The sequence below is a fragment of the Acyrthosiphon pisum genome, chromosome A1 (genome assembly GCF_005508785.2).
Source record: "Acyrthosiphon pisum isolate AL4f chromosome A1, pea_aphid_22Mar2018_4r6ur, whole genome shotgun sequence".
Classification (NCBI taxonomy): Eukaryota; Metazoa; Arthropoda; class Insecta; order Hemiptera; family Aphididae; genus Acyrthosiphon; species Acyrthosiphon pisum.
In genome coordinates this window covers 100487042-100498831 of record NC_042494.1, presented here as the reverse complement: position 1 = coordinate 100498831, position 11790 = coordinate 100487042, and the positions used below count along the sequence as shown (strand labels likewise).

Genomic DNA, 11790 nt, shown 5'->3' with positions numbered 1-11790 from the left:
AATTATTTTGAAAAAAAAAATCATATTATTTGCATATTTAAAAGTTTAAAGCATATTTAGAGAATATTTTAGGGTTTTTTTAGAGCATATTAGCATCATATTTTAAGCTTTTAAGAACCTAAAAATCCGCGTTCTACTAATAAGTAATAATTCATTATTCGGTCATATCGGTCAGTCGTAGGTAATAGTAATATGGTATCGCGACTTGCTCATGTCGCGTCACACCATGCGTTCTCACGTCTTGGGCGTACTGCTGTTATCACAATCATTATATCCAAGTGATAACGTGGCGGCAGCTGCAGTTGTGTAAAAGTGCATCGCGTGCTGCATATCATAACAATATTATGCGGCGGTGGCGACAATGACGGCCCGCTGCACTCGACGTGGTCGGCCGCTATTGTGGCCGCCCGCGTGCTTGCCCTAGGCCAAAAAATCTATAGTTATCCCAACCGCGGAGGACGGCGGCGGCGGCATCGATGACCGCGACCGCTTGGGGCGCTAGCACCGCCCGACCTCGGTCCACGGTCGGGCGCGGGCGGCGTGTGTATGATCGGCTGCGACGGCGGCGGCGGCATTTTTAGCATCCAGCGGCTCTAGAAACCGCACGGCCGTCGCCGCGTCGCCTGCGCCGCAAAGTCGCGAAATATTTTTCCCCGCATACACGCACGCGTACACACACACACAAACGGGCGCGCGCGCGCGCGACCGGCACTACGTACATTGGCCATCGTCTCCGACGAATTTGATATATTTTTTAAAAACTTTTTCGTCACTGAATTTTCGCCCCCTCGCCGGGTTTTTACGGTCGGCACAGACCGCCGTGTCCGTATAATAATACTATTATACCACGGACAACGCCGCCATAGCCGCGAGGAAAGGACGAGGACGGTGGCATCGCCACTGATATAGCGCGCTAAAATATAGCTGCTGCAGTCGAATCCGCCACACGCCCGTGAGTACGCTCGTATTTTATAGATATACTAGGTATATTACAGTGTATACGAATTTATACGCATGCCACTGATCATCCTGTCACACTGCACGTGCCCCTTGTACTTCGACGACAACGGAAGTCGTCTTACCGTTGTTACGGAAGCGATAGTAACGTTAAACGCACTCGTCTGCAAAAGGATACAGACTGCACATGTCATCAACTGTCATCGTCGTCCCTCCGCCGTCGTTCGGTGTATCATAATATTTTAGGTATATCGCGACCCGCAGGAGCTGAATGTTTACACAAAAATCTGTTTTCATCCGCGTCCGCACATATTATTGTCACACTTTATTGGTACATCAATTCGCTTCCTCTCGTGTCATCCTCTGCCGACTTACCTCCCAGGTGATTTCACGCAGCGCGCCGTACCCACACGAAAATCAATATCCGATGACCTTTCAAACGCATTTGCCGCGCTTGAAATAATATTGTATTATGATATTCCAGAATATTTATACCAAGCGATTTAATATATCATATTATACTTGAGGACGCCTCCGGTCCAACAGGTCGTTCGATCATGCCATCGACATCGTATCCGCCGTCGCCACCACCTCAAAATACCGTTTTGAATATTATAATATACATACAATGTATTATGCTTTTCTGTACGACTAGGTAATTACTCTTATTCAACGACTGCGTGTACAACACGATATTATCAAACAATAATTGTGCACCTGCACACAATAATATTATATTGTACGATATAAGCCCATATAACGCGCACTGCATGAACTACATGAATATAACGATATAATAATATGCTAATTTTCATCAGCAAGTTAAAGTTATTTTCATTCCCACAACCCGTTCGGTATTTCGGTAACAGGGTCGATTGTACAGAGTATATGTATAATGCATAACTATCGATCTGCCACATGTTATGATAGTATAAGAGTATTACGTAGGACACCCAACTTGGCACTTGCATAGGTATATATATTATTCATTGTTTTAGTATATACCATTAAATAAACTGTGGTGTATATATCATTATTATAACATTATATTATAGACTCCGTAATATAATATAATCATAAACATAACTCTATAATGTATTATATGCTCAATAATGGTCCATTTGTAATAACACATGAAACCGATTACTTTAATTAATTTATTATTTTAATATTAATATCATATAATATATAAAATATATAACCTATATAGCTATATATCCATAATATAGTTGTATTGTATGTTAAATGTTATATTGTGTAAATGGAATTTTTTTAGTAACAAAGATTATTATTATTAAACATGATTGTGAAATTTTTTAAATTTAATATCATATTTAACCATTTGACTGTTTTGATTTTGCACTCAACGTATTATAAACAAAAACATATTTTAATAATAATAATTAATGGCTCATGTTCATAATAATATTATGTGGTTTAAGTACAATTATTAATATCATCGTTATCATTGAAAGGTCATAATCATTATTCAATACTACCTATTAAGTATTATTATATCATATCAATATCGATAAGCATATTACGAAAAATAAAATAAAAATATATAAAGTTACAATTTAACCTAAAGAACGATACATAATTATGGGTGTCTTAGATTAATGATTTTCTATATTTTTATATAATGAAATTAATTCTTTTTGTGTATTTATGTGAATTAAATCTTATGTTAAAACCGTGCACGTATAAATCGATTAAATGTAAAAAATTTACAGAGTTTTCTTTTGCAACATAACATTTTTAATTATTAGATGTATAAATTGTATACTCTTTGTAGGCTCGTCAAATTCTAAAAATCAATTTTGTCACATGCAAACTTCATGTCATATACAATTTTACTTTTTATTTTTATAGTTTGACGTGTAAAACATATACTCGTAATTTATTGTTATTGCTTGTTAAAATAAAATTACGCTCAAAACTAGTGATGAATATTTATTTAAAATAATAGAAATATTAAATAATTTGACTATAATATAATTTGTTACACGCACACGTCAAATTATGTACAATATCCACGATACCGATTAGCGATTAAGTACTACCTACATGTCTATACCGATCAATACACTTTAGATGCACATGTACCTAATAACTTAAGAACACCTATCAACATTATAATATGTGTGATTATACCTTATTGTATTTTATGTTAATGATAAATAAACTAAATTTTCAGGACTTCTCGTCTAAACAACTAGTTGTCTGTAGGTGGCCTTTTATTTATCATGATATTGTAATGCGACAAATGGAATAAATGTCATTATCCATTAGTATAAAGTACCTATTAACTTATTGACACAAATATCATATAAGTATTTATATAAATGTATTTTAAGTGGGAATTATAAGGACGAAATATTAAATAATATTGATCCTGATAGGCTGATATAGCTTTTCAAAATATAAAAGCGGTAAATTGTATGGGTATAAAAAAATCAAATAATTATATTCAATATATTGCAGTATAATGTATGTAAATTAATTTAAACTTTAATACTTACATATGATATAAGAAATATCAGTGATAAAAGTAGGTTATATACCACAAATTGCCCAATAATACATACGTTTTTTAAAAAATAATATTATACATTACAGTTTTGTTATGTTCGTATCTTCGCGATATAGTCACAACCATATATAACTAATTTGACATATATTAGTTTATATACATATTTTTTATTGGTTAAAATAACAAAATAAAAACAATAATACAAACAAATTAAAAAATTCACTAGATTATAATAGAAATATATTGCAAACTCACTGTGTAAATGAAAATTAAATAATTTCAATTGATATAATATTATAATTTACTGTAGGTAAACGGAAGAAACTTATATTATATAATAATATTACCTATGTATTTGAGATGAAAATTTTATAAGTTAGATATATTGTTGGATGACACTCTAGGAGTGATGAATCAGAAAAAAATAACATGTATAAATAATTCACATTAAATCATTCTATGACGAAAAAAAAATAATCTAATTGAATGTGAAAATAATTATTGTTGAATTATTCGAAGGTCGCCTCTTCCTAGAGTGATATTAAACAATTGAAATCGTTCAATTAAACGTCCCTAACAGTCAATTAGTTTAAGCTATATGTGATTTAAGACTATTTCTACAGGTAAATATAAATGTCATACTATTACCTATACCTATGTATATTTTACATTATATGTTTTTTTATCAACCATGTATGAACTATTAAACAATTATTGCTACTAATATATTATTATGTCAGCTTATAGGTTTCAATTTAAAATATATGGTTTAAAACAAAAATATAAATTATATATAAATATAAAATACAGCAAGAGGTATTGCAATATTGTATATTTAATTGTATTGGTTCAAAAGTCATGGTTATTGTTGGACCTTATTGTATATAACATAATATTATATATTCGAATTTACTGTCACCTATTTAAAACGGCAATGTATCATTAGATAACAATAATAAAATTAAAAATTAAACAAATATTCACTAATTGCTTTTTTCAAGTAGGCTATTCGTTATTGTATATTATATTAAAATGTAATTATTAGTTAGGTAGGTTATTATAAGTTATTTATATAATTATATTATAACTAGATTTATAGTTATAAAATTGAATTTGGGATTTAAGAAATCATCTGTGATTACAATAAAAAGGATAGGTATAATTTACGTTAACGTTTATGTTTAAAAATCACTTAAAATAATGAGGTTTTTATGGGATTAAACAATTTTTTAATTTATTTAATGAAAACAAAATGTATACTAATTGTATCTAAATAATGATAAATTCCTTTTTTGTGAACGTGTTTTTAATTTTTTAAATATTTAAAAATGTGTATTTTAAATTGAGACTTAGTGAGTAGAATAAAATATATGCTATAGGTACGTAATAAAAAAATTAATTTAATAATTTTAAGAATATTATGTAATTACTTACTACCTTAATTGTGTAATTTATTGATTTTTTTTTTAATCAATTTTTTTAAATAACAGCTGAAAATATAGTGTCCAGTGGCATATATTATATATATAGGTAAATTAAATTAAACCACTAAACGTCCATGTCAGTTTGCTTTTTGCTTGTTAGTTGTTTTATATGATTTGAACAAACGCCAAAAACAGTTGAAACAACTCGTTTTTGCGGCATTGTTAAAACAAATGTAGGTGCACCTATATTATGCATATAATATCTACTTATATTATTATATAGTTGTGAAAATCACAGAAAGACAAATATTTTTTAGTAGTAATTTATTATTTTATTCACCTGAACGATCAGAGCTAAGATAATATTACTATGGTTTTTATTGTGGCTTTGACGTTATTTGTGCTTTTTCCATTTTTATTTTACTGTTATTTTATAGTGATAGGTAATTTGATGGTTTATAGATAATATATTTCGAAATATTGTAAAAATATATTATGCTTTGTGGATTTAGTTAAATCTTGACCGGCAAGTGTGTTATTATAGTGACAACCACTTTCGGATAAGCTGAGATTCATTCAGAATCGTTTTTCGAGTACAAAAATTTATCATTGCTTTCAAATGTAAAGTCACTCGACACAATATCAGCATTTTTGAATCTAGGTGTACGCCCAATTTTAGAAAATATGTAAATCGGTAGGTACTGTAACGAATGTAATATCTTCTTCTTCTTCTTTCTTCAGCTTAACGGTCCTTGAAGGGCCTGAGCTGCCACAAGTAAGTCTTTCCACCTTTCTCTGTTGAGAACGAATGTAATATCTATAGGTAACAATTTATATAGATTCCTGTAAGCAACGAGGGTAGTATACCTATATTATAATATTATATTAGACGAAAATAATGACGTCTGTGAATGTTCTGAAAACAAAATTTGTTTGATAATTATTTAATAATATATTATAAATTGATCATCTTCCGTAGAGACACGATATGAAATCTCCATGATGAACGTGATAGTTATTAACGAATCAATATTATCACTGTATACACGTTATTCGCTATACGCTATACGCTATTCGCTATATAGGTATTCTTGGAAAAAAATAATTAAAACGATTGACCTATTTCGTGCGACGCATTTCGGATAAGACGTGTTATTATCGCGATATTAAAAATGTTTTAGTCCACAATAAGTGTAAAATATTTCGATAAGACGGTTTTTCCTTTATATTTTAATTGCTAAAACCACGCGAAAAACTTCCCGGCACTTTTCAGACGGATCCATCGTCTGCACTACAATCAAGTTTCATTGAGATATTCATAATTTTTTGTATAAATTCCTGTCGTATTATCTACCAACTTAAGAGTAAGAGAGAAAATCGATTGTCATCAACGATACTAAAAGTAAATTCGATTTAATAAGATCCATGTGACTATAAACAACATTTTTTACCGATCGTAAGTACTTACTGCTTGATAGACGCATATGTTATACATACAAATTATACGAGTATAAAGATTTTAATTATAACATATTCTTAATTTCTAACAGAGGTAATCGATAGATAACAAAATTATGGTCAACCACTCAATATCGGGCACCCGCTCGTGACCGAATTGTTCGATTGCCAATAATTTGACCCACTACACCACGTCCAAAAATTTTTTTTCAATGACAATTATTACCACAATCAAACGTAGAATGTAGAATTTTTTATTAGTATATATTATTATTTGTTATTTATTATTCTATAATAATATAATATAACGATATAAAATATCATAAATATTTATAAAAATGTAATCGTCTAATTTTTTCCAACCACACTTGAACTGGCATGCAAAATAAGACTTGAATGTTTTAGTACTTATATTAAGTATGTATACCTATAGTGTGTACAGTCATTATCATACTTATTAGTTATTTCAGTTCTTGAATTTCAATTGACTATTATATTACGCGACACATGCGATAATATTTTGAGTAAAAATAATTTTAAAAGGCAACGTTAGTTATTAGTGGTAAGTATATGACTAATTCGTGATATACGCTTATAACTTATAAGTAGATCATAAAAAAAAAAGTTTAAGAACCTTTGATCTACACAACACAACATAATATAGATGATATTATTTTAATAGTTGTACACCGCTTGTAAATCAGTTTATTATAATATTATGCAAATATTATAAATTTAATGATGTAGAGTAATTAGATTAACAACATGATTTTTTACGGTTAGAACAATAATATTTTATCATAAAAAGAACCTTTGAAATTCCGAAATTGTATTTATTATGTTATGGTACGCCTCATAAATCATGACGCGGTATAAATACTAATATATTATGAAGTTATAATAATTATTATGTATAATATATTAATGGCTATAACTTATTAACTAAAAATCGGTGTTCAGAAAGCACGGTTCAGTTACAATAATAACCTACCACAGTTATTGCCTGTAGGACAACGGGTTGGAGTTTATTCTAGATACTATATATTATAAACGAAAGATGGGAGAAAATGTAGACCGATTATATTGACGATTCAAAACCTCAATGAAATCGATCAAAATAATATTATTATTAAAAGACATCGGAAACGGAAAAAATAAATAAATTGTGCAGAAAAGCGAAAAGCGAGAGGCGAAAATATAAAATTATATAGTTATTGGAGTCGACGAAAATATCAGGTCAAGTCAGCGGACACACGCAACCATCGGCTTTGGACGGCACCGCGGTAGTCGTGGATATCGAACAGTACGAGGGCAACGTGATCACAGGGTGTATGAGGCTGTAAGCACCCATCGAACCGGTGCTTTTGCGCACGTAGTCGGCAAAGTTGTTCTTGAGCACGTAAATGAAACCACCGTAGCCGGGGGCCACGTGCACCGGGGCCCGGCAGTCCGTTCCCTTGGACACCAGTTTGAAGCCAAGGGGGTGAAATGGGCCATAGTTGGCGTCCCACGCCCATATTTCGTTCTCGGTGGGCCGTCGGAAGTACATACGGCTACCGGTGTCCGTACCGAGCACCGTGATCCGGTACGGTTTGTGTCCCACTTCGACAATCGCTGGCTGGGCCCCGTCCAACGTACACCGATCGATGTACTCGAGGTCGACGGCGAACACTTTGCAACCGGACATGAACGTGGTGTATAGCCATGTCTGACCGTTGGCCATCCGCAGAAGCACCATGAACAATATATCCCGCGGCGCCGCTTCGTGTCCCGTCGCCTTTTGTGGAAAGTCCATGGCCCACTGGGCTCCCGTGTCCGTGTTGAGCACCAGCACCGTACTTCGGGCTGCATCTGATACGAAAGCGTAATGGTTGCGTTCTCCAGTCCGAGAACGGTACGTCACGATGTACTGCAAACACGACGAGGCCTCGCTGCAATCGTCCGCGGTATCGGCCGCCACTGTCTTGATCTCGAACGTCTTGTACGACGACTGCGGAAAAAATCAACAAGTGTCAATGATTACACTTGAAAAAATGCATTACACGGTGCGGTGCGAGTACGGCATATACGGTATCGTGGGAACGTACCTTTGGCGGTCCTCGGTGGTCCTGATCGTCGTCAATTTCCAGCCTGACGACCTTAGCCGGGGAAACACGTCTCGGACTGCCGGTCATCGTGTCCACCAAGCCCGCGTCCAACAACCACACCACGTCAGTGATGTCTTCGATGCTGAGGTCGATGACATTGACGAGCGGGGCCGGGGCCGAGTCTTTGCTTGCCGGCGATGTCCGAGTTTTGGCCTGGTGCGCGTGGGGCGTAAAAGGCAGTGGCAGCACATCCGGTTCGACGATACACCTATCCCCGGTTCCAGCGGTTCGGAACGAGCCCAATGTGAACGGGACGCCGGGCCGGAAGCGCGGGGACACGACTATCACGCGCCCGGCTCGGGTCATCTGAAACCGACTGTGGATGACAGCTCGTGGGTCGTAAGAACTGTTCCACACCAAGCTCGTGCCCAGCAAGTGGTGATCATAACGCCTGTCCACGCTGCCCGTCAGGACGGCCATCGCGGTCAGCTGAAGCAAAAGCAGCAACAGCTGGGATGGTCCAAGGTCAGTGGCGGCGATGCGTGTATGACGCATAACATACAAAACCATAGCACGCCACTCGATATTTTTGAATGTGAATGATAGATATTATGTTTTTGTCAATAAGTAACCATGACAACGAAAACCTCACGAAAAATCGGTCAGAAACATGAATTGCTCTTGTATTCATCCCAAAAACATATTTATGTTAATACTACTAATGCAGCAGTATGTATAACATTACGTATTATTTACGGTGTGGCCTGTCAGCACCGGAACTGAAGTAGACGGATTTCTTGTGCCGTTCTAAAAATCGAAAAACTAAATAATATAAAAAGATATTTTAAGGGCCACCGATGTACTCAAAATAAACTAGTATTCAAAAATCTCAGTTATAATATGCATGATTCGGAGCGTGAACCCAAAAATAAGTTTTAGTAAAAATAATGGCATATTGTATAGATATAGACTTGTATATTTAGTGACAGAGTGGTAATTAATAATAATCTCCTTAACGTATTTTGAACGAATGATCTGTAGCTTGAGTTCGACGTATAGCAGCTTTATAATATACAACCCGATTATCGGTGTACATATAATTTATCATCGTCTACGTCTTTAGTTTATTCGAATTCGGGAGTCGAAAGCGTGCGCGTTAATATTCACCCTTCAGACGGCGTGGGTGAAAAAACACAGACTCGGAAAAAGTACTTAAATCTGGGGAAAAAAAAAACCGTAATAACTCGCATAAAAAAATCTGTGTGCGTAAATTATTATAGGTATTATGTGCTGAGCGAAAAAGTTTTTCAAGGGATTATCAACTGTTGACGCCGCGTGATGCAGATAATCCGAACGTTATAATTACAAATGATTTTGTCAATGACTGAATGTTATACATGAAAAAACTACAATACTATTTATTGTATACATATTAAACTGAGTATTGAAAGTTAATACAATAATAAGTGTATTATTATATTATTATAATGAATCTGGCACTCACAAAGGTTTGTTTAAATTTTAAAACAAGTTCACGCCTAATCGCTTTTCTCACATCATTATTATTATAATTGTTATGGGTTTTGTTTCGTGTTATGATTTTTAAATTTGTTTTTCTTCCTGAAATTGTACTCATTTCTGTTCGCGGTCGGTGGATGTAATATGTGTTATATCTATTATTGTATTGTTCTTTGTATTCTTAACATTTTAATTACTCGGTGCGAGAATTTATGAAATCGTTTGACCGTAATATTGAAAATGTACTATTTTTTTAATTGATAATTATTATTTATTATACATAGTACATACATTATATTATATTAAGTGGATAACAATCGTAGAATAAAATATAATTAACCAAATAGGTACCGTATACCTATATCGTTTGGCGAGGGGATTAAAACAACAATGAAATATTATTATAATATTCATCGTTTAGGAGTGTACAAACGCGTTGTTGGGACAGAAATTATGAAAGATTATTATACAACAAATATACTACCCGTGAATATTCAACATCACAAGGTGCACCTATAGTAATTTGTTTATTTTTTAAATTTATTAAAACCCATTTTATAATATTATCGTTTATATTATTATTGCGGTAATGTACTTTGTACATGACTATGTACATTGTACACATATATCTCCCCGGTTTAATCGGGACGAAAGGTGATTTACCAAAGGTACATACGGTATACCGCACAGGAATAAATAACATGACGATAACGGTATTGATTTATACTTGCACGGGGGGAACGGACCTTTTTGTCGATATCGATTTTGCAATTTCGACGCTGCCAATTCGGCGACGCCTATGTTTGAGCGGTTCCAGTGCGTGTGTCGGCGTTAATAGTACCTAGCGAAAAACAATTTGTTTTCAATACTATAATACATTATAATATATCTGAGAAAAATGTATCGGCAACGTGGGAATCAATTATGTAGGTACAATATTATATTGTTGTCTCTAAAAAATGAAATCCCCACATTTCCCAAAGGTATATGCGAAATAATCTTTCAAATACATTCGTATCGCAATAAATGTCAAAGTTATATATAATATTATAATTGTAATCGCGTGGTTCTCGTGAATAATTCAATAATGCAATTTTTCTAAAGAAAACGGATAGATAACGGATTGCTGATAATAGACGGTGGATCGAAAGTGTATGCGTTTATTTAAGGATGACTGACAATAGATTTATTATGTATTATTATCACGATTCGTGTCTAGGCTATTATTAATATTGTAATTGTACATTTCTACAAGTATAACTAAAAAAACTATTGGACCATTTTCAATAAAAGTTATATCAATAGATTCCTTGAAGCTCGGAGGGTATTCTTAACTTATTTTTTTCAACTACCTATTATTATATACTTTAGGTTGCTATATGGATCACAATAATTGAATATTTTTTTGTTTATATTATTGGTTGTTATTGGTTACAGATTATATTACTATTAAACTAATTAATACAAGTATGACATATTATAATATTTATAGAAAAAAAAAAAAACTAAAAATTAAAATAAAGTACTTATGAACATAATTTGTTACAATTTATAAATGATTTGCTCTCTTAACTCAGGACTTTTTTTTATGTATAAACAATAAACATACAGAGACGAATTATACTAATTTATTAGAATTACGTCGAATTAGTCGTCTGTCTCCATTTTTTGGCGTGTACATAAAAAATATGCCCAGAATTAAGAAGGGCAAAATCATACAATTGATCATTGTAATAGTTTAGTGTGTTTATATTATATTATGTTTCAACTGAAGCAAAACAGAAAACGATAGAATGCTAGATTAATTTTAATC

At 33.3% G+C, this 11790-nt stretch overlaps 2 protein-coding genes across 3 annotated transcripts in view; one reads left to right on the top strand and one right to left on the bottom strand.

Moving 5' to 3' along the window:
- Window positions 1-566: 566 nt before the first annotated feature.
- Window positions 567-11790, top strand: part of LOC100163886 (monocarboxylate transporter 14) — a 43999-nt gene continuing 32775 nt past the window's right edge. Inside the window, exon 1 of one of the 2 annotated variants that reach the window (XM_008183764.2) lies at window positions 567-952. The gene's annotated coding sequence lies outside the window, so the exon portion shown is untranslated. The remainder of the gene's footprint in view (window positions 953-11790) is intronic. The other variant, XM_001945500.4, reaches the window with a different exon arrangement.
- LOC103309112 lies at window positions 4894-11255 on the bottom strand. Its single transcript, XM_008183779.3, has 2 exons — window positions 8460-11255; window positions 4894-8362 (listed from the first exon to the last, which is right to left on the bottom strand). The coding sequence occupies exons 1-2, from the start codon at window positions 9027-9029 to the stop codon at window positions 7610-7612; spliced, it is 1323 nt and encodes a 440-aa protein (XP_008182001.2). The 5' UTR covers window positions 9030-11255; the 3' UTR covers window positions 4894-7609.